The sequence below is a fragment of the Martes martes genome, assembly GCF_963455335.1.
Source record: "Martes martes genome assembly, chromosome: 6".
In the NCBI taxonomy this organism is placed as follows: domain Eukaryota; kingdom Metazoa; phylum Chordata; class Mammalia; order Carnivora; family Mustelidae; genus Martes; species Martes martes.
The window spans coordinates 7684139-7709957 of record NC_137893.1 but is presented as its reverse complement, the minus strand read 5'-3'; the positions used below and the strand labels follow the sequence as shown (position 1 = coordinate 7709957).

The window sequence follows — 25819 nt, the reverse complement described above, 5'->3', positions numbered from 1 at the left end:
GACTGTTTCTCAAGCATTTTGTTAATTCCTGAACATTAGAGTAAGCACACTTGTATTCCTAGAGATGGCAGGTCCTAGCACGTGTGTGCAGAGGGGTCGCCTGTCCGGGGAACTACCCTGAGAGGGTCACAGTGGCTAAGGTTCCTCTGACTCCTTGCTCCAGCTCAGGCTCGAGCGCCAGAGTCTGCATACACACGCTCCAGCGTTTAGTCGGAAAGCCTGAACAGTTACGCAAGAACTTGGTAAACATAATCCAGAGGTACATTTTTGTAGCGTCTGAACAATTTAGAAAATAGCGAAGCTCTTTTTAACAGCGTTAGTAAAAAACTCATTTTGCAGTTGGTTGTTGAGTGAAAGATTCTTTCATTATTTATCCGAGAGCGAGCGGGTGAGCACGCACGTGAGAGTGAGTGTGGCGGGGATGGGGAGAGGGAGGAGAGAGAAAATCTTTAGCAGGCTTCATGCCCAGTGCAGCACCCAACACAGGGCTTGACCTCACGCCCCTGAGATCATGACCTGAACTGAAATTTAGAGTCAGACAACTGGACCGAGTCACCGAGGCACCCCTGTCTTTCATTATTTAAAAGGCAGATCTTTCTTAGGAACATCTGGGGTGCGTTCGGGGGACCAATAAAGAAAAACACTTTTACCTTGTTGGAGTAGAGTGGGGTCCCACATTGTCGTGGCTGGAGTCTGCTCAAGCTGTTGGAAGGGAGACAGGGAATTCCGAGGGAGGCACCGTCCCCGTGGCGGAGCAGCTCGTCGGTCCCGTCGCCCGGAGTGGCCCTCCCAGCGCGCCGCTCACTGCTGTTGCCCACCGGCTCACGACGAGCGAGGGTCGAGGGTGGCCCTCCGCTGCTCTCGTGGTTGTGTATGGACACTGGATCCGCCCTTCCCCCGGCTTCCCACAGCCGGCTGGAAGAGGTTTGCAGAGTGAAGGCCTCAAGGAAGGTTTGGCCTGCAGGGATCGCCTCGTCCCCAACACGCCAGGGGCCTTACTCCTTGGCCCTCGCAGGATGGCTGTGCAAGGACAGAGCCCAGAGGCCAGATGCCCGGGAAGGGCTGCAGCCATGTGGGGTGGAGAGAGGGACTCTCTGTTCCAGGAGGTCGCTCTTATCTGCAGCTCTGCTTTCTGCCTAGCAGTCCTCACAGCACCGCGGGGGTGGGCTCGGGGTTAGAGTCCGTGCCCCAGGTTGGGCAATGAGCCGGGGAAGGTCGGGCTGATGGCCGGGGAGTGTAGGGTGTCTGCGGTCAGAGCGGCATTGCTTTGGTTCCTGTGCTCGGGCAGTGTAAGGATTTCTCTTTAAAGCGGTAGAACTTTCAGAATTTTGCACAGGAGCCTGATACTTAATTCATCCAGTACAGCTTTGAATTTGGGCAGGGCTAAGGGCCTGGGCCTTCGGCTGAGCAGTGCCCCGTGCCTTGACCTGCGTCTCAGGAAGACTAGGTGGGAAGCGGGTACCAAGGCCTGTGTTTCCCCTACCGCCCGCGTCCCGGAGGTGTGAGAGTCGGGGGCTGTGGGGTGTGCGCTGTTCCCCAGGCCCCCGCCCTGTGCCCCTGAGCCAGGCTGGGCTTAGGCACCCCCGGACGGCTCCGGGCAGCCCCTCCCCCCCCCCCCAGGAGCTGGAAGCAGCAGCACCATTGACCTGGCAGCCACGCAGGGTCTTGTGTGAGCCCACGTGCCTCGCGGACCCCGCACGTCAGGTCTCCGCGGTCTCTCGTCTGTGATGTTTTCAGAACTGGGAGAGTTGGACGCAGAACCGGGATGCCCGAGAAAACCAGAGCTGTTCTGTTTCTGGTTTTTCTCTTTGTAGTTGGGAGGTCTAGCCCCTGGCCTGTGACTCTCAGGGTTCCCCGGGGTGGGGGTGTGTTGGAAAAGCATCTACAACGACCCTAGAATCCTACAGAACTGGAGCAGCTGTGACAGCTGCCGCCAAGCGAGGCTCTTCTTCTCTGTGTGCCCACCGTGCTGGACACGTGGCAGACACTTCGGGCCGTGTTCCTCTCAGGCAGGCGAGGAGACATGCTCAGCATCCCAGAGTCAGGCAAGGAGTGCACAGGAGGGGATGGGGTGTGAACCCAGATCGTCCCCAGCCCTGCCAGGTGTGGTGCGGACCCAGAGCAGTCACCCAGCTTGGCCATGCTCCGAACCCAAGAGTGCAGACTTAGAAGTTGTGAGAGAGCCAAACATTTGTTCTGTCTTGGCCTTTAACACAGATGCTGATTTCTGACACCGAAGCTTTTTATAACCAGAAATAACGTCACTTCTATCCTTTGTATGTTTCAGATGACAAAGTCATTGTAACTTATTCGAAAGGTTATCAGTGTGGGGAGAATAAGACGGCATCTGCCGTCATAGAGCTGACCTGTGCGAAGACCGTGGGCAGACCGTCGTTCTTGAGGTGAGAGGGTCGGGCCTGCAGGGGAGCTGAGGAGAGTGTGGACTGAGGCTCACCCCATCTCTGCCCCTGGTTTTCACTTGCGGGCGTGCGGGCATGTGGGTGTGCAGATGTGTGTGCAGGGAGAGGGTGTTTGTGCAGCCACTGAGACTTGGGGCCTGGGGAGGGGGCTGGGGCTGTTAATTGTCCTGTGGGGTATGGGGCTGCTTGGCACAGGGAGGGATTTCCTGGAAAAGGGGCGGGGACACAGGGTCACTTGACCAAAGTGACTTATAAAGTGATGTTTCACTGGCTTCTGCCTTCAGCATCGTTGTAGAACCAAAGGAGCAGCAGTTGGTGCCACCCAGGCCAGCTGTTCAAGCGGCCTGAGACCCCCACGCAGGTGGGGCTGGCACCTGGGGTGCTCTTGGATCACCCTAGAATTTTCCAGGCAACTGTGCATCTAGTGCTAGGAGCAGTTTCGCCAACAGAGGGAGCATACGAGCTGCTGTTTCCCAGTGATTCTTTCAGAAGCTGGGCTGGAATTTCGGGGGAGACCCGGGAATTGTCCAAGGATTTCAATCAGTGTAGGAGTCAGAAAAGCTTGTAAAATAAAGTTCAAAACTTTGGGAGCAAGTTTTTCCAACTTTTAGATGTTGCACTGTTTCTTTTCTTTTCTTTCTTTCTTTTTTTTTTTTTTTTTTAATATTTATTTATCTGAGAGACAATGGGATGGGGGCAGGGAGAAGCAGGCTCCCCACTGAGCAGAGAGCCCGATGTGGGGCTCGATCCCAGGTCCCTGAGATCATGACCCGAGCCGAAGGCAGCGGCTTAACCCACTGAGCCACCCAGGTGCCCCTGGAAGCCAGTCTTGTAGGCGTGAGCAGCTGCGTGTGGCCGCGGCTGCCCAAAGCGTGACTGGGCGTGACCGCGGTCCTCGCTTGCTCCCCAGGTTCGACATCGACAGCTGCACTTACTACTTCAGCTGGGACTCTCGGGCCGCCTGCGCCGTGAAGCCCCAGGAGGTGCAGATGGTGAACGGCACCATCACCAACCCTGTAAATGGCAAGAGCTTCAGCCTTGGAGATATTTATTTTAAGTAAGTGGGACATTTTCCTTTTGCACACTGGAGTGTATTCAGAATTAAACCAGCGATTTAGATCTTTCCCCCGTGGTGGGGGGAGCTACGGGGTAAATAGGCAGTGTGTGTTGGTTACTGTCTCTAGGTAGCTGTTGCATTTTGCTTCAGCCAAGGGAAAGCATTACTCAGCTATTAAGTTTTAACACCAAAGATGGTGAATTCTAGCAAGAATAAAAATAAAGTCGCTCCTCCTCCTCCCCTTCGATAATCCCAGGGGTTGGCCACCTGACCTCAGGGACAGGCCACAGCTGCTGGCCGTGCCCGGGGCGGGCTGAGGTGGGCACAGTGCGGAATGCCGCTCAGAGCGCAGGCTGGGAGGCAGGAAGAAGATGGGGTGGGAGTTGGCACCCTTGGGTGTCTTCACAGGCTCCTAGGCTGGCCGAGCTGGGGAAGGGCCGTGGCGGGCAGCCCTGCACTTGGGCCCGGCTGTTTGGGTCTATCCGAAGTGGGTTTCTGGAGGGACTGGAGTCACTGCCATCCTTTTTTCTCTTCAGGCTGTTCAGTGCCTCCGGGGACATGAGAACAAATGGGGACAAGTACCTGTATGAAATCCAGCTTTCCTCCATCACAAGCTCCAGAAATCCTGCGTGCTCGGGTGCCAACATATGCCAGGTTAAACCAAATGACCAACACTTCAGTAGGAAAGTTGGAACTTCTGACAAAACCAAATACTACATTCAAGGTAATTGCTTTCTATCAATACTCCATGTTCAGCTTCTTCAAAGGAGGGACTTTAAGAATTTCATGAAGAAACTCCCTTCCGTCGAAATCCCTAGTTTGAAAGCAGAAGCCGGGTCTGAGTCTGTGTCCTGCCACGCAGTCGTCAGAACCATTCAGCAGTACATGTAAGATGAGCATTTCGCTGTAGGAAAAAGTCACCTTACTTCACAGATAAGCTCCTAAAAACCAAAAACTTGGTCTCGAGCCAAGGTTGTGAGGTGGGGTGAAGACAGAAGATAGAGTGTGTGTCCGAGAATTGCCTTCAGTTTGGCTTTGTCGTGTTGCTTCTTTAATGGGCAGCTTTAGATGTTACTACGGAAGAGTGAGACGTGTTACGTTTGTCCAAAGGATGAAGAGAAAGGGGAGACACCCTTTACAAAGTTAAGTGTGTTCCAAAGTTAAGTGTGTTAAAAACCCAGCTGACTCTGTTGTAAAAAGAGCTCCTAAGAGATTCCCCGAGAGGAGAAGCAGCTGCTCCCCGAGTGGTAGGAGCCCAGACGTCCGTGTGTCCACTCACAGACGCTGAGCACCACTGTCCCTGCACGTGGCCTTGCCCTGCGGGCCCAGCAGACGGACCCGCTAGGTCAGCCTGATGCACTGTCTTGATTTCACATCATGGAGTAAACTCCCATGGTTCTCTGTTCCTTTCCAGGAATTCTGAGTTTGATTAACTCGAGTCACGTCTGCACGTGCATTTATTTATTTGTAGTTCCTAAATCCCCTTTCAGACCTTTGCACTTTCAGTGTTCACCAACACTAGAAACTCAGTTTAGTTTTAAGACCACCTTTTGCATTTCATGAAGAAACACAGTTTAAATCTCTTCCCGAGTCTCCTGTCATTCCAGAGGGCCAGAGTAGGAAGCCCGGAGCCCCATCTCGCTGTGATTCGGAGCTGCCATCGGCTGCCCGTCAGCGTGGGGACGTGCGCTCACATGCCGGCCTGGTGGGGCGGTCCGTTCAGGTCACGCCTCAGCCGGTTATGAGCGCGAACTCGTGGGACCTTCCCGAGCCCGGCCCGCAGAGCCTGGGGCTCCGGGCTCCTTTCCATTCATGGACGTGGCTGCCTCACACACTAAACGCCCTGGCCCCATAGCAGTGGCGGACTGTGCACGTCGAGCCACCTGCAGACTTCGGCGAGGGCAGCGTCTGCCCGTGGCTCGTTCCCTTCCGACACCAGCTGCGGGTTTCGGGGCACTTCCGTCACTGCCCTGAGGTTTGATCATCTGCAGGACTCAGGACTCATTTGACCTGTTATAGTCACGGTTAAGGATAGAAACCGGCCACGGGAAGAGGCACCCAGGGTAGCGTCCGGAAGGGAGCCGGATGCTTCCATCGTCCTCCCGCTGTGGCGGGAGGATGGGTTCTGTCCCCAGCGCTGGTGTGCGACAATGCGCATGGACTCCCTCCAACCAGGGAAGCTCACCGGTCCCCCAGTGTCCCGGGCTCCATGTGGAGGCTTGTTCAGTGGGTTGGCTGGCTGGTTGCCCACTGGGTCCATTTCCATCTCCAGAAGTGCTGATAGCTCGTGGCCAGCCCCTGTTCTGAATCCCACGGTTAGCTGAGGACAGAGCCTGACCTCTCTGAAGCAAGACTTAAGTCTTTCTCGCTCCCTGACGAGAGGCGGGGGCTCCGTGATGTGTGTCGGGAGGCCCGTGGGAAAGCGCACACGCGGGACTCTTGAAGAAGGACCTCTATCTCTGATTTTAAGTCCATGCAAACTTCTTACATGGACTTAAAATCCGTGGAAAGGTGAAGTCGGGCCTTTATTGAAATATCGATGGTAACGTTGCCTGTGTTGTGTCTTCCTGTCTGACAGATGGTGATCTAGATGTGGTGTTTGCCTCGTCCTCTAAGTGCGGAAAGGATAAGACGAAGTCTGTGTCTTCCACCATCTTCTTCCACTGTGACCCTTTGGTGAAGGACGGGATCCCCGAGTTCAGCCACGAGACCGCCGACTGCCAGTACCTCTTCTCCTGGTACACCTCTGCTGTGTGTCCTCTCGGGTGAGTACGCTGTCCTGGCATGGGCGGGAGCCTCCTCGGTCACTTTGCCCTTGGGACGTGCACGTCCTAGCTGTACCCCAGCTGGCTCACTCACAGTGCAGCTCGAGCATCTGTTGGTGTGAGTTCTCCGCCCCCAGTGCTGTCCTGTGGGAATATGCTGGCATGTCTGAGAAGCAGGGAGGCAGGCCCACGTAGCCAGGACCCCGCTTCAGTGGCTCTCCAGGTCCTGTCCTTCCTGGCACCCCCACACCCCCAGAGCCACCGTCTGCCCCTCCCAGCGCGTCGGCGTCCGCCCACAAGCACACACGAGGCCGCAGCCCCCTCGTTCTTTCCGGCCTGCCCCGGCCCACAGTTCTCCTCACTGGCTCGAGGGAAGCGGCCGCTGTGTCTCTGTGTTCCTGGCATGTGTTTCCTTGCGCTCTAGTGCCGATTGTCATGGGGTAAATGTTCCTTTAGCTTGAACAAAGTATCGTCTATGTTTGAAGGAATGAGAACTTGTTCCACAGATCTTGAAAATCGGCCATATGCCGGGTTCTCGTGGTAGCGTGCGTTTGGGTGCTGAGGACGCCCAGTGGGGGAAGGGCGGTCGGGGCTTCTGTGCGGCCTCAGGGAACCCACCTCTTCTCGGGCCCACGGCCTTTGTTCCTCCGCCCGGTCCACGGCCACGTTTAGAGGCCCTCACGTAGACACGCTGTTACACGGTGCTTTCCTCTTGGGTTTGTTTTCTCCCTGTTTCATCCACGCCAGCTTCTCCCAGGAGGCAGCCGTTCTCTGTGCTGAGACTAAGATCGGGAAGGAAAGTTGTTGCCGTGTAGTTGTCTGCTTTGTGTCCTGGAGGAGGGTTTCTCTGCGGCCGGAGCTAGGGACAGCGGGGGAAGTTCCGGATCCCCTCCGACCTCCGGTCAGCTTTCACTTTTAAAAAGAGTCCCGCTTTGTCCTGTGTTTCCCAGGAACGTGGATGTAAGGCACGTGTTAGCCAATTTCTACATCGGTGCCGTGTAAACAACACGGTGCAGTTAAGACCCAGTAACGAGAAATTAACTGAAAAATAGAGACACTCTGGGACACTAAAGCACGCTTCCGAGTAATTCCTGACTCCCAGGAGCGCCCAGAAGTAGAAAAGAGGGCGCACTTGGAAGCGAGTGAGGCCGAGCGCCTCTCCCGCCAGAGCACCGGTGTGGCCGCGGGGCTGTCCCCGCCCAAGCAGATGGTGAAGGGGAACACGCGGCTCCTCCTCCTCCTGGATTGGGACCAGATGACTTGGCTCCGGCTGAGCCCTGATCGGTGTGGTTATCCGTACATGGTCGGGCTATCGGCTGCCCTCTGACCCAACTCGAACCGAGTGGTTTTCTGAGTCTGTAGCATCTGTAGCCACCAGTTCACTGCACGTGTGGCATGTGGCGGTGCCCTCGTTCCTCCTGAGCAGCCCAGAGGGTCCCGTCATGTTCCTCTCTGCCTTCTTGGGGGTGGGGGGGGAGGGCGGGGGCAAGCATTGCCACCAGGGGTTCTGTCGCCGCCATGAGTGCCCGCGGGACCAGGAGTGTCGAGTCAGTCCACAGACGTCTGGTTCTCTGAACAGAAAGGGTAGTCCGTCCTGGTGCTTCTGGTTTTATATTAGTTAATTTTTACTACTTTCCTTGGTTAAGGTCCTGGACCAATCTTAGCTGGTAGAATAGCAGGTGTGTTCGTCCCTAGCCCTGTCTCCCGGGAAGAGCAGCCTGGATAGATGGTGCCGCGCCCCACGCTGTCTTGGGGGGGATCCTCAACCCCCACGGTGCAGACACTGCGTCCCCAGATGAGAGGCAGGGAGGGAGAGTCCTTCTCCGGACAGCAGGCGGCCACTGTTTGTCCCCAGAGAAGAGGGCTGCGGGTCCTGGGAGACCTCTGGGGCCCCTCGTCCCTCTCGTCCACTTCACAGGTGCCTCTGTGCCCTGACAGTTGTCTGGTGGGATGAGCCAGGACTCTGGCTGCGGTCCTCTCTCGCCACTGTGTGCCGAGTACCGGGCAGCGCCGTCCACCCGTGTGCTGGACTCCTGTCTAACCTCGCTGTCCAGGGACTCTGTCACTGCCGCTGTCTGCATCCTGGCTTGGGGACTGCGAGGGTTGTCACTGGGGTGGCATGCCCCCAAGTGATGTGGCTTCCTTTCAGGGTGGGCCTCGATGGTGACGGTACGGGCGAGGACATGCCGGAGCGCAAGGGGCTGTCGGAGCGAAGCCAGGCCGTCGGGGCGGTCCTCAGCCTGCTGCTGGTGGCGCTCACGGGCTGCCTGCTGACGCTGCTGCTTTACAAGAAGGAAAGGAGGTGAGGAGAGGGAGGCCGTGCGGGGTGAGGGGCTATCCTGGGATCTGGGCCTGTGTGTGTGTGTGTGTGTGTGTGTGTTGACACTGTGTATGCAGTCTCTGAAGTTTTATTTGGTAAATGGCTACGTTCCTGTGATGAGGTGTTCGATGTGACCGGCGCCGTGGAGCCCATCCCGGGCATATGAGTCGGGCTCTGGTGCTCCCGTCACAGAGCAGATGCTCGGGGCGCTCAGCCTGGCCTGCCGGTTTCTAGGACGTTGGTCTCTGGTTGTGTCCAGAGAGAGACAGAAGGTGAACACCTTTTATGAGCACACTGTGTCCTGCTCAGCTGAGCCCGCTGCACTGTCTTCCTCCTCCTCCTCCCCTTGCCAAAGTGAGCATTTGTGAGATGCGTGCCATGTGTGATGCCATCCTCTTGGCTCACCTTTCCTGGGTAAAAGGGCTCATCCCCGTGTGTGGCTGTCCACCCAGGAGATTGCAGTGTCCTGCACGGGTGAAGCCCAGAGCCCAAGAGCCTTGTGGTGTGACCCTCCCGTGCGAGTGAGGGCTGGCGTCCGGAGTCCTGAGTGCAGCCATCCCGCCCCGTAGAGGCTGGCAGGGGATCAAAGAGTCAGGGCAGAGGACTGGGTATGAGCTGGTCTTGGGTTAGTCGTTTGGCACACATAATCTCAGTGCAGCCCGGGGTGGCGGGAATATGTGGCCTTTTCATAGTCACACGGGTCAGCGGAAAAGCACAAATATTAGGTAACTTGCCCTTGCTAGACCGCTAGGAGGTGGAGCAGGGTTCAAATCTACTTCTGTACAATTCCAGAGTATTCTTTTCACGGAACTGGGTTATGGCCCCACTGCTGTGGGCTAAGCGGGCCGTGCCGTGGAGGGCTGCGTCGCCGGGCTGCCGGCTTCTCTGTCGGGCGCGTGAGGGCCGGGGCTGGGGGAGTGGGGCTCCGGCCCTGCTGCTTCTGCCCTGCAGCGACTGTGCTTGCCCTCCAGGGAGCTGGTGGTGAGCAGGCTGACCAGCTGCTGCCGGAGGAGCGCGAACGTGTCCTACAAGTACTCGAAGGTAACGTCCCGCCTTCCCCGCCCCCGTGTGCAGCTGGCCGCCGGTGCTGACATCAGTCCGTGATAAGGAAAGTGCCTTCATCGTCGGTTGTCCTACGAGAGGGAAAACATCATCCGTTGTTTTTAACCCAAACCCACTATTTGTCCTTTTTTCCTTCGAGTTTTTCTCGTTGTGGTTACAGCTTCAGTTGCTTCTGCTTTGTTGGTTCTTTTTAAAAAATAAAAAATAGTGAAAATTTTTGTGCCATCTGCCATTTGGATGGATGCTTTCAGATAACTTTCCCCAAAACGGGCATTATTTGGCTAAAGGCTCGTGGCTCGTGATACTCCTGCCAAACCGCTTCCGAAAAGGCTGATCTCAGACACAGTCGTGTCCTTCCTGTGGCTTCTCTTCGGGCTCGGCCCTGTCCGTCCATCCCCCCCCTGCACCCCCGCCGACACCTCCTTGGGTAGAGGCCGCTTTCCTGCCCTTGGTGACACTGTCTGCCTTGGCGGGGTCTCAGCAGGAGCTGACAGTTGCCAGCCCTCCCTCCCTCTCCTCGCGGGGAGCCTGGGAAGGTGGGGAATGCAGTGGGCAGAGGCGGGGGTCCCCGACTCCGGGGTAGGTCATGGAAGGGAGGGCCACAGAGGAACAGAATGCAGCGGGGCCTCAGCTGGGCTCCAGGGTCCTGCTTTGTCTCTGGCAGGTGAACAAGGAGGAGGAGGCGGATGAGAATGAAACGGAGTGGTTGATGGAAGAGATCCAGGTGCCGACCCCGAGGCCCGGGAAGGAAGGACAGGAAAACGGCCACATTACCACGAAGTCTGTGAAGGCCGAAGCCCTTACCTCCCTGCATGGGGACGAGCAGGACAGTGAGGATGAGGTTCTGACCATCCCAGAGGTGAAGGTGCACTCGGGCAGAGGGACTGGGGCCGCGGGTGTGCCGCACGGGAGAGTCCCGCAGAGGAGTGGGCTTCGGGAGAGCGCTGAGGGTGCTGGGGTGCTGGCGAGAGGGGACCGGGCCCGCAGAGGGAAGCCCAGGCCCGCGCCGCCCAAGACCGTGAACTCCGGCAGCCTGGCGTCCTTCCATGACGACAGTGACGAGGACCTCTTACACATCTAGTCTCCTGGGGCCTCCAGGAGACGTGGGTCCGGCGTCGCCAGGCACCTCCAACCAAATAAGACTTCAGCTCGATGATGCTTCTATCATTTTTGCCTTTAACAAAAACTGTTTCAAAAGGGAAGAGTTTTTGTGATGGGGGAGAGAGTGAGGAGGTCAGGTTTACAGTCCTTGGAACAAGGCTCTGCTCCCATCACTGGGGACAGAGCCGGGGCCCTGGGTTTTGTCCCCAGCCCTCACATAAAAGCGTGGCAGCCGTGCACGTCATACTATGTGCCCGGGCCACAAGCGTCTTGGAACCGAGGGCTGTGTATTTGAGAAAAACCCTTGCTGCTTTAGGCCCTGTAGGGTTTTGACCATTATATTTTAGCATTTAATTCTCTCCTCCTATTTATTGACTTTGACAATTACTCAGGTTTGCGAAAAAGGAAAAAAAAAAAGAAAAAAAAAAAAGAAAAAAAAAACCAAAAGAAAAAAAACAACCCAACAGTCTTTTTCCTGCCGGCTGGGGTACCGTCGTGGTTCATCCGTTGTCCGGAGGAGGAGCTGTCGGTGTGCTAGGAAGGTTCTGTAGGAGATTTTGAGCTGGTCAATAATGTAGCCTCTAAGTTAGAACGCTCCATTCTGTCCTTCCTTTTTGCTTCCTGATTCTGAGGGGAACGCGCACGTGCGGGCACACCCACGCGCGGGGCTCCCCGAGTGCCTAGGCTCTGGAGGGTTCGCCTGGTCTCTGCCTTTAGTCAGTCACGGCTGCAGCTTCTTGCATGACATCCTCGATCCTAGGTGCACAGGGCACATGTATCAGTATTTCTTTCGCCGGCTGGTGAATTCAAACAACCCACCCAAAGATTGATTATTTGTGTGTGTGTGTGAGGATGGAGTTGAGATGTCAGAGAAAATCACTTCTTCCAGATTTGGGATATAGGTCTCACCTCTTCAGGTTCTCATGATACCACCTTTACTGTGCTTATTTTTTTAAGAAAAAAAAAAAAAGTGTTTATCAACCATTCGACCTATAAGAAGCCTTAATTTGCACAGTGCGTGACTTCATGGAAATTGCATGAAAGCCGATGGGCCAGCATCTCGCCCTAGCATTGCACTTGGGATTCCTGCTCTGGGGGTGCTGGGTCGACCTCTCAGTGCTGCAGGACGGGAGGGCAGGAGCACTGTCCTTCCCTGGCTGTTGGCACCTTTCTTGAAGTGTTTAATGAATGACTTTTCTCGAATTATAGAATTGTATATAGACTCAGTGGTATTCATGTACTGAAAAGCAAGCTACCCTTGGTTTGTACTCGGTTTGGCTGGCTAATTTGATTTCAACATGAGTGTATTTTTTAAAATTGATTTCTTTCCTCATTTTTTTTCAATCAAATTTACTGTAATATAAAGTATTCAACAATTTCAATAAAAGATAAATTATTAGTCGTGTGTTACTGCTTTTCCCCCCCTTGATGGTGAAATGTTGCCGAGCCCGCTGCCAAATCTGCCCTTGTGTTCTGTGAAGTTCCCGAAGAGGTCTGGGTTTGGGTTTCGGTGGTGCGGGCTCGCTGTCTTAGGACCTCGACCATCGCTGCCCTGGGCTCTCAAGACCTCACCGTCTTCGCCAGCTGTTGCTACAGGTAGTTTCAGGAAAATGTGCCCTGACAGCAGATGTTTTCAGAGACGTGGTTTTTTTGGCAAGAGCACAACCCTCATCCTTCGTTTCCTTGAACCAACTTTCTGATGCCCTTTTGTTGGAGACTGTCCAAGAGCAGCGGAGAGGGAGAGTTGGGGGGAGGTAAGCACAATGTAGGCAAGTGCGTGTCAAGGAAATCCATAGTACAGTGGAAATCTGCTCTCACTAGAACACTTAAAATCATTCGAAACTAGTTCTACGCCAACTGCTAAAATTGCACAGTGCACACGAGGGCCCTTTAGAAGAGCTCACTGCCGCGTGGGCATTTAAAACAATCTCGTGGAATAATGCAGTCCTTCATGTGAGTGTACTGATGGGCCTGGAGGACTTAACTAAGTCTCTTTTTGGGGCTGAGGTCACGAGGGAATACTGAGCATGTTGGGGGCAGGTGGTGTGGACAAGGTGAGATTTAAAGAAACCCCCTTGACCACCTTCTGAAGAACACCTGTGATTTAGGTGCGCTCACACGGCTGGCTTCTCCAGGTGGACTTCACTGACTTGGGGTTAGCCTTCCCTTCGAACTAGCCTTGCCGTGTGGCCAGGGAGCATGGGGTGAGCGAGGGATGCTGGCAGAGAGCCACAAGTTGGGTGCTGTGGGCGCGGGGCTGACCGCCCGGCCGGACTATCCATGCACCTGTCCAGGCTCAGGCGGGGACGGTGATCCAGGCAGGTGGGGAGGTAAGGCTGGAGTGGGCTGGGACTCGAGGTGTCTCCTCAAAGTCCCAGTGAGCCGTGTGCACCTGCGCCGAAGACCTGTGAGAGTGTGGAAGGGCAGGGTTGTAGCAGAAAGGACCGGATGTGCGCTAACACCCAGTTGGCCGTGTGAGCCGCCCTGTGGCCCTGCACACCCTGGAGAGCCTCTCAGCTTGGAAGGAACTAAATAAAGACTTTTCTTAAAGATGGAGGGAAACGGGGCGCCTGGGGGGCTCACTCCATTAAGCATCTGCCTTTGGCTGAGGTCATGATCCCAGAGTCATGGGATCAGTCCCCCCCTCAGGCTCCCTGTTCAACGGGGAGCCTGCTTCCCCCTCTCCCTCTGCTTCAGCTCCCCCAGCTTGTGCTGTCTCTCTCTCTGTGTCAAATAAATACAAAAAATCAAGAAGATGGAGCGAAAGAGCAAAGCAGAGCTTGTGACTTGTCTCCTGTTTCTTCACCTCTTAGTTTCTGTTGTGTGCTGCCCAGTTTGCAAACCAAATTCAGTGAAGAATTACTTCTAATATTATTTTGACGCAGTGTTAGAGGAAAACCAGACTGAACACATGGTGCAGTTGGTCGTCACCCCTGGACAGGACAAAACCGGGGGCCCCCGTCTGTGCACTCCACTGTGTGGGTGACCTGATGGCTGCTCTCAGCACCATCCTGGAGGAAACGGTTTTGGGGAGCTGGCTGTGTGGGGCGTGTAGCTGGACACACCGTGGGGTGCGGTGCCCCAGAAAGCCCTGGTGGAAGCCAAGGGCCACATCCCAGCAAACCTTGGGACCTTTGGCTGCAGACTTTTTTTTTTTCTTTAATTTTGAGATAATCAGGACATACAGAAATTTTGAACAAATAGGACAAGGAACTTTTTTCCTTCTCAGTTGCTCTTTTTAGTTTATTCCAGCCCAGAGAGTTCCACTTTCTTCTTTGTACTTCCATGGCCTTGACAGGGGAGGTTGCCCTCCTCACCCTGCTTGGGGTCTGACACCTTGACAGGCCGCTGTCCCCATGGGCAGCCCCTCCCCCGCCCGGCCCCTGGAGGATCCCTGTTGTGCTCTGGTCCACCTCGTGGCCTTACCACTCTTGTTCAGGAAGCATGGGACAGAGACCTCAGGTGGGACAAAATCATACTTCAAAGAGGAAGTTTTGTCATCATAGGGTGGTGGTTCCCAAAGTGTGCTCCGTGGAACCCTTGTTCCGTATGATTTTAGTCAGTGTTCTACAAAACCTGGAAAGGGCCTGTGCCCAAGTCAGTTTGGAGGGTCCTAATTAGCCTTTCTTGCCACAAGACCTCTAGAGTCTTTAAAAGGAGGGATGGCTGAAATTACCATAAAGGATGTGAATCTCCAAGAATCTCCATAAAGGCCAGTGAATCTCCAAGAAAGGGTATGGTATGCAGGGCTTTCTAAGTGTTTGTCAGTGTCCCCTCGGGGAGCCTGGTGGCCTGTGGCCAGACCCCCGAGAAATGCTGTCACTGTGGACCACAGTTCTGTTGTTTTCAGGGGGTTCACAGGGAACGGGCTGGGGGGTGCCGTCTGATAGACACAGAGGGCCCAAGAGCTGTGCCCCGTCTCGGAACCTGCTCTCCCTGAGGAAACCCCTGCCGTCTGTGTCCCCGCAACACCTCTCCCCCATTCGGGCCCAGTTCTCAAGCCGCTGACCGTGGCACTGACGTTGATGGGGGCTCTGTGGATACTGGCATGCCCTTCTCTTCTCCACACATGCGAGCAGCCAGTCGATGTTGGTAGGGGTTGAATCGTGTCCCCCTAAGTTCACGTGTGGAATGCTAAGCCCTCACACCTCAGGATGTGACCTTAGATGGTCTTTGCAGAAGTCAAGTGAGGTCAATGGGCCCTGATCCACTAGGACTGGGGGAAAAAGGGAAAATTTGGAGAGAGACAGACATGCATAGAAAGAGGATGTGAAGACACAGGGAGGAGACGGCCTTCCACAAGCCGGGGACAGAGGCCGGGAGCACACCCTCCCCTCACGGCCCTGGGAAGGAAGCAATCCTACCTTGGTTCTGGAGTTCCGACCTTCAGGACTGGGACATAATACCTTCCCGCCTGGCCCCACTGCTTCATTACATAATCCAGGATCCGAGGACCTGTCGTGCTCCTAGAGGGGCCAGGCAGCCATCGGGCCCAGAAGGACCCGTGGCTGTGTCTAGGGCTGAGGCTGCGCTCCCCAACCCCCACCCCCCACCGCCACCTCCCGGGACCTGCGATGGACTCTGTGCCCGATGGAGAATGAATGAGTGAATGTACGGGTGGTTTTGCGGGCTCCTTTGTGGGGATAGGGTGGGTGGGTCACTGAGAGCCAAGCGGGTTCTCGTGGCCCAGGCTTGGACCCAGATACCTTGAAGACATGGGTGCAGGCTTCTGGGACTGGGCTGCCCGCGCCCGGTTGGGAACAGAGCTGAGAACTGAGTCCAGCAGATGGCCTTGGCTCCTAACCCCACTCGCCTGTGCTGACCAGTCCGTGCTTCCTGGACCCCAGCCGGCTGGTCACACCCGTGAACACTCCATCCTCCGGGCTCTCGAGGCAGGAGAGTAAGAAGGAATACGCCAGGTGGCTCGCATTTGATATGTGTGTGGGACGGATGGAGACAAGAAGATGGTCATGGGCACGCCAGGCACACACGGGCCACTGGGTCAGGACGGTCCCAGAGCCTGGAGGGGGAGGTGGAGACAGGAGGCCCCTCCCTCTGGCCGTCTGGCTGAGCCCGGGGGCGCAGCATCCTGCCGGCGGCCTCCTGCGTCAGTGGATTTGGCGTGGGGAACGCAGAGTCATCAGAGGGGCCCTGACATCAGGGAGGAGCCTGTGGTCGCGGAGGAAGCCAACGCCTTTGATGACGCAGTCGAGCCTCCCCGTGGCTCCCATGCTGGTTCCTCATTTCTGGAGGTTTCCAGACTCCTCCGTGCACTTGAGCTGTCCTTAAGGCCCTTAAAAGAAAGGTGCTGTCCGGGAGAAGGTGCTGGGGGTGGAAGGCTGTGAGGAGAGGACATGGTGGTCCCTTCCTGGCAGCACAGAGAGGGACCTACAAACCCAGGGCTGGAGCCTGGGACAGCCATGGTGCCGAGGGGAGCGTGCAGGCGGGCCGCCCGCGGGGTGGGGGGCACGGTGGTCCGTTGGTCCTCTGTTGCTTCTCCTCCCCGAGGGCGTGCCAGGCCCTTGCCCAGACCCAGGGAGGCTGCTTTCTCCCCTGAGAGGGGACGCTGGGGAGGTGGGGGCAGGGAGGGGCCTTGCTTCTGCTGCGGGATGTGTTGGAAGCAGGCCCTTTGCTCCCGGCTTCTTCCGTGGCAGAACACCTGTGTGAGGGGAGCCAGTGCATCTGTGTTACAAAAAGCCACTTGTTTTTCTTCCTGTGGAGGGAAAACCCAGCTCTCCCCTCTCCTGTGTGCTCCCTTGCTACTCAGCGCATTTCGCTTCTGGTCACCAAACATGTGGGATTTCCCCTCACACCTAGCAACTCTGCTTGCATCAGTCCCCCCAGGAGAAGGGCTCGGTCCCATGAGACTGTCCCCCACGTCAGATGCCAGTTGCAAATCGTCGGTCCCCAGGTGACCCATAATTCTGTCCGACCTGGATGCAAATCGGGTTCTATGACCTGTTCCCCACTGGTTTGCCAACCCGGCTTGCAGGATTCAGGGAAACACGTAGATTTACCCGTTTGTGGAAGGATATGACAAAGGAACAGCGGAAGAGCCAGACCAAGAGGTAGGCAGGGCCAGCACTGGGACGGTCCCAGGCACGGGAGCGTCTGTGGCCGTGGGGCTGGGGCGCGCCCTCCTTCCTGTGTGGGCGTGTTCACCAGCCAGGCCGCTCTCCAGGCCCTGCACTCTTGGGGTTCTTCGAGAGGCTCCGTCGTGCAGGCTCGGCGGGGACCACGAGCTCCGTCTTCCGCTCTTCCTCCTCAAGAGAACAGGGCGGCCTGAAAGTTCCAAACTTCTGTGCATGGCGAGGTCAGTCCTGTGACCGGGAACCATCCAGGAGCCATCTGGAGTCACCTCATTAGAACGAAGGACACTCCTGTCACCCAGGAAATTACAAGAGTTTCAGGAGTTCTGTGCCAGGAACCGGGGCAGAGACCTGGACACATTCCCTATGATCTCCCGCCAGTAGGAAGAGCTGCCCTTCAGCTTGGAGCGTGGGAGGTCCTGCTCTGGGGGGGGTTTGCCCCGCCCTCCTCCTTCCCGCCCTCCCAGCCAGCGCTCCGCCCTCTGGCAGCAGCCCCAGGAGGCAGGGGGACTTCAGAGCCGCACCCCCCTGAGGTGGTCCCTGCTTTGTGCCAAAGCACCCGGGAGAGCCCCGGGCTGGAGGCCGGCTCCCAGCTCCCAGAGTCCAGAAACACAAGGGCACCCCTGGCACTGGGAGCATCACTACCTGCCTCTCATGGGTGCGGGAGGAGCGACCTGTCCTTGTCTGTGTCCTCCTAGGGTGGAGATGGGGGCTCGGAGAAGGTATTTCCTGTCTGACGGCATGTTGATGTCCTCTGTCAGCAGCTCCAGTCGAGGCTCCTGGGGTCCCGCCCTGTGCCCAGACGGCCCCCTGGACCCAGCATCCCGCGTGTCGGGTGGTCTTACAAGCCAGCAGCTGGGAGCTGCCCGGGAAATGATCAGATGATGATGCCGGTGGAGTCCCACGGGGTTCTGGAAAGCGGGCTGTCCCATGCCGGGGTGAGGATATGGGGAAATGGGCTTGTTTGGGGGGCCTGGCTCCCCCTCACCACGTGCCCAGGCTGAAGGACCGGCCAGCCAGAGAGCCACAGGCTGCTTCCCTGTTCAGCCCGTGGCGCCGCCCACAGTGAAGACGCTGCTCCCAGGAGCCCATGGTATCTCTTCCCGGTACTGCCGCGCTGCCACATGGCCACGACACTAGCCGCGGAAGGCCACGCGCTCTTGTCTCCGGTTTCTGGGGGGCAGGAGGGCGGCCGCAGTGCAGTTGGACCCTCCACAGTCTGGGGAAAGATCCGCTTCTGAGCCCACATAGTCCCTGCTCTGTAGGCCCGAGGGTCTCCGTCGGCCGGGGCGCCCCATGTCCCTGTGGACTCCCCAACAGGGCCACGTGCTCCGGCAAAGCCAGCAGTGGGGGGACGGAGGCCCAGCAGGGCGGCTGTTCCACTGGACGTGATGTAATCCCACAAGAGCGTGGCCACGTTTGTGGGATTTCACGGGGACAAGCCAGTCTCAGGAGGCGAGCACCCGGGGGCAGACTCATCGGGGGCCACCTTCCCCTCCCTGCCCACCACACCCTTCCTGCCTTTCCTCACCTTCTGCTTGTCCACCCCCCCCCCCGCCGCCGTCCAGCCCCACCATGCTGTCACTAGAGGTTAGGGGCACAGCAAAGCTGAGGGGCCGGCTGGGGGGGGCTCCCCTAGAGCCCTCTGCCTAAGCCATCCCTTTGTGAGTCTCTGCCCACCCCCAAACTGCGAGCCGCGTGGGGGTAGGGGCTGCCCGTGTCAGTGTCCCAGGGCCTGGTGCTGCTTGAGATGCAGAGGGACCCCTCAGGTTTTTGTCGAGGGAGCGAAAGCGCTAACGCGTGAGTTGCCGACCCGAGGGCAGGTTAATAAATTAAGGCATGTTGCTCCAGAGCAGAGTAAGGTTCAAGTTCAATGACGGTGTGAACTTGGGAAGTTGCCGCTAGCTCCCTAAGCCTCTGTTTTCCCAGCTGTGCAGTGGAGAGAGGGATAGCACCTCCCGCAAAGGCCGTTGCGAGGGGTTCGGGAACCCATGTCGGAGCCCTGAATCGGCGGTCGATGGCCCTTGTCACCGGCCGTCGAGGGTTGACCTGGCTGACGGCTGGGTCCTTGGCCGTGCTCGTTCACTGCTCCCTTTCCCACAGGATGCCAGCCTGCAGAGCCCTCCGCAGCAAACGGGACCCGTGCTCAGCAGAGGGGTGCTCGTGACCAGGGGCACAGCAGGGGTGGGGGGCTCCGCGTGGGGGCCTCAGGCCGGCAAGCGAGTGGGAGTGCGAGCTGCCTGATTATGCAGACTCCGCTGCTGTCCAGGGTCAGTTTGCTGTCTTTGATTCAGCCCGGGGGGTGGGGGGTTATAAGAAGAAGTGTTGGACTAGGTAATCTCTCTGGAGGAGCCCTGCAGAGACCTGGGGTAGGGGGGAGCGGAGGAGGGCGGGTTACCCAGGGGCCTCTCCCTCTCTCGTCTCTGGGAGGGAGCTCTGACTCCAGAGAATTCGAACCTCTACCTAGTTGACTTGCTTCCCAGACAAGCCATGTGGCCGGTCACGCTCCTGCCTTCCGCCCTTGCCCGACACAGGCTGCAGGGGTGAGAGATTGCTCCCAGTTGGTCGGCTTCCAGGCCGAGCATGCTCGGACAGCGGTGTGCTCTCCAACCAGCCCACGGCCCAGAAGTGCGCACGGAACTTTGACCCCGGCCATCCGGGCAGCCCAGGCAGTCTGGCCAAGGCAATGAAGGTGCTGGCCCCGTTATGCTCACCGTGGATGATGTTCTGGAGCAGGTCGGCGAGTTTGGCTGGTTCCAGAAGCAAGCCTTCCTGACCCTGTGCCTGCTCTCAGCTGCCTTTGCCCCCATCTACGTGGGCATCGTCTTCCTGGCTTTCACCCCGGATCACCGCTGCCTGAGCCCCGGGGTGGCCGAGCTGAGCCGGCGATGCGGCTGGAGCCTGGAGAAGGAGCTGAACTACACGGTGCCCGGCCCGGGGGCCGCCGGCGAGGCCTTCCCCCGTCACTGCCGCGGCTACGAGGTGGACTGGAACCAGAGCGGCCTCAGCTGCGTGGACCCGCTGGCTGGCCTGGCCACCAATAGGAGTCACCTGCCGCTGGGGCCCTGTCGGCATGGCTGGGTATATGACACGGCTGGCTCGTCCATCGTGACCGAGGTAAGGGCAGGCCCTGGGTCTGGGGGAGCAGGTGGGTTTTAGGAGCAGGGAGGAAACACACAACAAATCCTAGGGGGTTCGGTTTCACATCAGGTTAGAGGGAGGAGAGTCCTACCCACTGAGCATTTAGGACACTTCTGGCTCTGTGCTGGGCACTCTGCGTCCTTCCACCGTCTGGTCCCCTACGGGCGCTGGGCGCTAGAGGGGCAGGTGGAGGTCGGGGAGCCCTTTGCAAGCCAGACTGGATTGTTGAACACGGGTCTACGGGGAGACAGTTTCCTCTTCTTTCTGCCCCACTGGCTTCTCCAAGAGCCTGTAGAATTCACTTGGGGTGCCGTTAGAATGGTGGGTCCCCCTCCATCACTCGTGTGACAGCTACGGGCCCGCTGGGGTGGTTTGGAAGTCGGAGTCAGACTGTTTCAGTCCCGGCCGTGCCCCAGATCCGCTGGGCATCCCTGAGGATGTTACGCAGCGTCACGGAGGTACAGGTATATCCGCTTCCGACAGGGTCAGTGGGTTCAGCTGTGGGTGGCGGCCCCACTCCTGGCCTGCAGGAGGGGGTAATGGGGTCAAAAGGCCTCGCTTGCAGAGTTCAGTGGGTCCTTTCTGTATTGTGCCTCGAGAATATTTTAGTCAAAGGCCACCAGATATTTTTTTCCTTTGTGGATCTTTTTGAAAGTGTTGCCAAGCGTGGGCCCTTGGAAATTGGCATCAAGGTTGGTTGTTGAAGCCGCAGACCAGAAGCTATGCAGAGGCGCTCTGTTAGCAAAGCTTGGTTTGGGTGCTTACCTGAAACCGAAGGCAACTGAGTGGTTTTGGCGTCAACACAGCCAAGGCTCTTACAGAGGAAGGGGCTGTGTCCTCTCCTCTGGCCTGATCAGGTCCCTGCAGCGGGGGTTGGACTGGGAAGGGGACAGAACAGGAGTTTCCCTTTCAGGAGGAACAGATGCAAGTGTTGCTTTACCTGAAAACGCATGAACACCTGGTGTCCAAGCGTTCCTCTGGTGACAGCATGTGCTAATTCGGAAACAATGAGTTGTTAACGCTGATTCGAATTCAGGGCTCTGGGGAGGAGCGTGGGGGTGAAGGGTGGTGACCCCGCCCTCTCCGCCGGAGTGCAGAGTCCTTATGGAAGGTTGCCAGAAAAAATGCAGGACACCGAGTTAAATTTGAATTTCAGATAAATGATAAACAATTTTTTTTAAATTTTTTATTTCTTTTCAGCGTAACAGTATTCATTGTTTTTGCACCACACCCAGTGCTCCATGCAATCCGTGCCCTCCCTAATACCCACCACCTGGTTCCCCCGACCTCCCACCCCCCGCCCCTTCGAAACCCTCAGGTTGTTTTTCAGAGTCCATAGTCTCTCATGGTTCACCTCCCCTTCCAATTTCCCTCAACTCCCTTCTCCTCTCCATCTACCTTTGTCCTCCAGATTATTTCTTATGCTCCACAAATACGTGAAACCATATGATACTTGACTCTCTCTGCTTGACTTATTTCACTCAGCATCATCTCTTCCAGTCCTGTCCATGTTGCTACAAAAGTTGGGTATTCGTCCTTTCTGATGGAGGCATAATACTCCGTAGTGTATATGGACCACATCTTCCTTATCCATTCATCCGTTGATTCAAATTAAAACCACATTGAGATACCACCTTACACCAGTTAGAATGGCCAAAATTAGCAAGACAGGAAACAATGTGTGTTGGAGAGGATGTGGAGAAAGGGGAACCCTCTTACACTGTTGGTGGGAATGCAAGTTGGCGCAGCCACTTTGGAGAACAGTGTGGAGATTCCTCGAGAAATTAAAAATAGAGCTTCCCTATGACCCTGCAATTGCACTACTGGGTATTGACCCCAAAGATACAGATGTAGTGAAAAGAAGGGCCGTCTGTACCCCAATGTTTATAGCAGCAATGGCCACGGTCGCCAAACTGTGGAAAGAAATAAACAATTTTTTAAGATAATTATGTCCCAGATGTTACACAATGTTTGATGCTGATAACTGAGGCAGGAATACAAATGTTGCACGAAGACACACTTACACACACATAAAAAATGTGTTGTTTATCTGAAATTCAGATTGTACCAGGCACACTGGATTTTTTTTCCTAAGCCTGGTGACTTTGCCTTCATGCCAGACGAGGAAGTTCGGTCTGGTTTCTGCAGAGGAACAAGACAGTCCTAGCGGAACATTGGGAACTGTCTGGTTGCGGGGTGTGTCCCCAGAAGAGACACAGGCCTGGCCTGGGCTGGGGGGAAGGGCCCCAACTTGCCTGAGGGTTCTTGGTGGGAGGGGGGTGAGCAGGGCAACTGAGCCTGAGCCTGGACCACAGGAGAAGGAGGGGTTGGGGCTTCGGAGAAGCCCGTCAGGGTGGTGGCCGGGAGGGGTGGGGCAGCAGACAAGGAGGGGCAGCGGGAGGGGGAGGGTCAGACACGCAAGGGGACCGAAAGAGCTCCAGAAACAGTGACAGTCTGCGGCAGCCCAGCTGGGCTCCCAGGAGACCCTAGATCTAAGCACTGGCAAGGACTGAGGGGCTCCTGGCACGCTCATTCACAGACGGAGTGTGCAGTGCGCCAGGCGGTGGGGGTGTGCTGGACGCTAGGGTGGGAGAGGGCAGGAGCCCTCTGCAGCCCCCCCACCCCCACGCCTTTAAACCCGCCTTCACCTCTGTTTCTCCTACTGTGCTGCAGCTTATTCTCAGGGGCTTTGCCTTCGTGATTCCTTTCTGTAGGAATAATCTTTAACTCAGCCTCGCCTTGGACGTTGGAACCTGCTTGAGGGGGGATGCTGAAGCAGCCCTTTTGCACATCCCAGCGGCGCTGCCCTTCCGAGCTCGGGATGGGGCCTGGGGCTCCATCTGGGGAAGGAACGCGCACGTTCCCTGACTTCTGAGTCCCCTGCCCTTCCAGCTGCAGCCCCGCAGTGGGCTGGGGCCCCCCTCCTGGCTGGTTAGCTCCGTCTTCCCCGGCCTGTGAGTGTGAGCCGGAGAAAGGGCTCAGCCTCAGGTCACGGGAGGGCTCTGTCACCGTTCCCAAACTCATGTCATCCTAGAGATCTCCTGGCTTCTGGCCTGAGATCTGCTGAGACCGGATGCACAGCGGTCTGTGTTCTGACAAGGACTCTGGGGGATTCTCGTGATCAGACGAGCTTGGAGAACACGGACTGTGTCTGAGACCCCAGGCCCTAGCCCTGGCGAAACCCCAGTGGGAGCAGCGACCCATCCAGCGCCCCCCACTCCACACCACCCTAGGCTTTCCTGGGGGCTGGGCCTGTCTTCCAGGTATGCACAGATGTGCTGGGGGGCAGTGGTTGGGTGTGAGTTGGGGAGGCACGAGGCATGAAAGGTGACCCTAGACACAGACCCTGAGCCTCGTGGGGGACAGAGATCTCCACAGGCAAGGCCAGATGCCCCTTCCTCCGGCTCCGTGAGCGCCCTGGCTTCTGCACAGTCTGGGGGACAAGATGGCACCCTGGGCATCTGAGGAAGGGGGGCAGGGACACCTTACAGACATGCTCATGACCAAGATTAGAAAAAAAGACACAAACTGGTGCCCAATGCAGTGTAAGCGGGATGTGGTCTTGGACAGGTGGGTAGAGGCTACGAGAAGACAGTTGGGCGGTTGGAGAGGCAGACCCTGGGACAGCCAGATAACACCCAAGAGCGATCGGTCCCTCCATTTCCTAACGGCAGGGCCCACGGCAGGCCGGGAAGACGGAAGACGGCAGAAGCTCTGCGGGGACGCTGTGCTTTCAGCCAAAGAGAGTGAATGTTTGGGTTTGGTAGAGGGAAAGCCCACGGTGCTGAGTGGTAGCCTGTGGTGCCTCCCAGAGCTGAGCCACTCCCAGGAGCCAACCCTGGGGTGCAGGCGGGGGTAGCAGGTCACAGGACAGACTTGGGATTCATTTCTGAAAGTCAAGTGGTAACCCAGAGTGCTACCCACATTTTATATTGAAAAGTGCTCATGTCAAGGAAGTAAGCAGCCGGTCAGAGGGACCCCCAGGCTGCCGGAGCCCAGAGCCCTGGGGCCCTTAATGGTCGACCCCAGGGCCCGGGACTGGGGGTGGGGGGAAGGGGCTGGCTTTAACCAGCACCCGAAATATTTGTGGGCAGTGGGGTATAGTCAGACCTCTATTCTAAAGGGTAAAGTATTTGTTATTTACCTAAACCCTGTTCACAGGACTCCTCCTCTTCTGTGCTCAACAGAACTCTCTTCCCAACTCTGTGAGTGGAACAGGACAGGCGCAATACACATGGTTCAGACTGGGAAACTGAGGCCCGCAGTGGCGAAGTGACTTTCTTACCGTCACACATCGCCCAGCGTCATCTGGTAGAGGGAGCCATGAATCCGAAGTACTTAGAGTAGGACAGAGACAGGGAGAGAGGAAGGGTGTGCCCCAGGGCTGTGCCAAGAATGGGGACGATGTGAGGGCCCCAGCCGTGGAGCTCCACACCTTGCTTCTACCTTCTCTGCGTCCCAGTGAAGAAGTGGGATGCCGCTTCCTCCTCTTCCTCCTCCTCCTCCTCCTCCTCGGGGTTCTCAGTGCCCAGGTGTGTGCCCCCTGCAGTGCGGCTTCCCCTAAAACTCAACAGACCCCTTCCCCAGGTGGGTCTGTCCTGCCTTTGCCCCTGGCTCCCTCCTGCCCTGTCCCTCCCCTCCCTGGCTCTGGGTGCAGTGTTCCGTCTGAGTCTCCGGCCACCCTGGGTCCCGAGCACAGGACCCCAGCGCCCACACTGCTCCCACCAAGCCTGGCTTCTTGCCCAAGTGTCTTTGCTCAGCCCCTCCCGGGGCCACTCATGGCCACACCCCCATGACAGAATCTCCAGGATCATCGGTGGACTTCACATAATTAAATATATAATTAACAGGTACTTAATCAAGGGCTTTTGACCAGTTCCGGAAAACGTGTGCTATTTATTTGGCTACATTTCTGTCTTTAGGAAATTGCTGTGCTATACTTCTTTTTAGAAGACTCATCTGCTGGCCATGTTGTCTTTCAATAACTGATGGCCAGGGTCAAAGCTCTTGACAGTGGTGAGGGTAAAACAAAGATACTAGGGATATAGTGGTAGCAGGTGAGATTCACCGGAAACCTGAAATTTGTCTTATGAAAATGTGGTAAGAAAAAAGTGATGAGAAACCCTTGGGGCTATCACACTTCAGGGTAAACACTGATTTTGTCTGGAGAGAGGACGGAAGGGACACTTGGACTTACACATTGTCTTGTGTTTCCGGCCCCTCCGACCACGGCGTGACCCGCAGTTTAACCTGGTGTGTGACGACTCTTGGAAGGTGGACCTCTTTCAGTCCTGCGTTAACCTGGGCTTCTTCCTGGGCTCTCTGGGTGTCGGCTACATTGCAGACCGGTACGTAAAGGCCAAACTGACTGAATGCAGCGGCAATGCCGTGAGGAGAATGGATCACAGGGGACCGTGGTGGGAGCGTCTGGCTGGTTGAAACCTACCGCAGATGCTGATGGAGAGAGGCCTGGTAGCTAGAGCTTTGGAGTGGGGGAGGGTAGCAAGATGGAGTAAGTGTGGGGATTCAGGATGGATTTGGGGGGTCAAGACTCATGCATATTGTATAGTTGGGTGGTGGGCTGAGAGAAGACGGAGACAAAGCCAAGGTGTACACATGCAGCACATGGGTGAGGTGAGGGTAGGGACAGAGGGGGTTAGAAAAAGGCTTCAGTTGTGGGGGAAGGGGAGGGGGAAGCCATCCCGAGTTTGGTCCTGTGCTAAGCGTAGCCCAGGAGGCAAAGAAAAGATAGGGAGTTGGGTACGTGAGTTGTGCTCAGAAGAGCGGTTTGTGCTAGAGATAAACATTTGGGATTTGTCAGCAGGAGCTGGTATTTAAAGCTGTCCACCATGGTTGAGATAAGC

General features: G+C 56.7%; 2 protein-coding genes across 2 annotated transcripts in view; both read left to right on the top strand.

Moving 5' to 3' along the window:
* IGF2R (insulin like growth factor 2 receptor) overlaps window positions 1-12123 on the top strand; it is a 96878-nt gene extending 84755 nt beyond the window's left edge. The window contains exons 42-48 of the mRNA XM_080805342.1: window positions 2288-2402; window positions 3331-3477; window positions 4014-4201; window positions 6056-6242; window positions 8392-8544; window positions 9534-9603; window positions 10289-12123. Of these exons, the coding sequence (XP_080661468.1) occupies window positions 2288-2402; window positions 3331-3477; window positions 4014-4201; window positions 6056-6242; window positions 8392-8544; window positions 9534-9603; window positions 10289-10705 (1277 nt within the window). The 3' untranslated portion in view covers window positions 10706-12123. The remainder of the gene's footprint in view (window positions 1-2287; window positions 2403-3330; window positions 3478-4013; window positions 4202-6055; window positions 6243-8391; window positions 8545-9533; window positions 9604-10288) is intronic.
* Window positions 12124-19367: 7244 nt separating this feature from the next.
* The window catches only part of LOC308345045 (solute carrier family 22 member 1-like), a 29399-nt gene continuing 22947 nt past the window's right edge, over window positions 19368-25819 (top strand). The window contains exons 1-2 of the mRNA XM_080806974.1: window positions 19368-19931; window positions 25200-25303. Coding sequence (XP_080663100.1) covers window positions 19521-19931; window positions 25200-25303 — 515 coding nt within the window. The 5' untranslated portion in view covers window positions 19368-19520. The remainder of the gene's footprint in view (window positions 19932-25199; window positions 25304-25819) is intronic.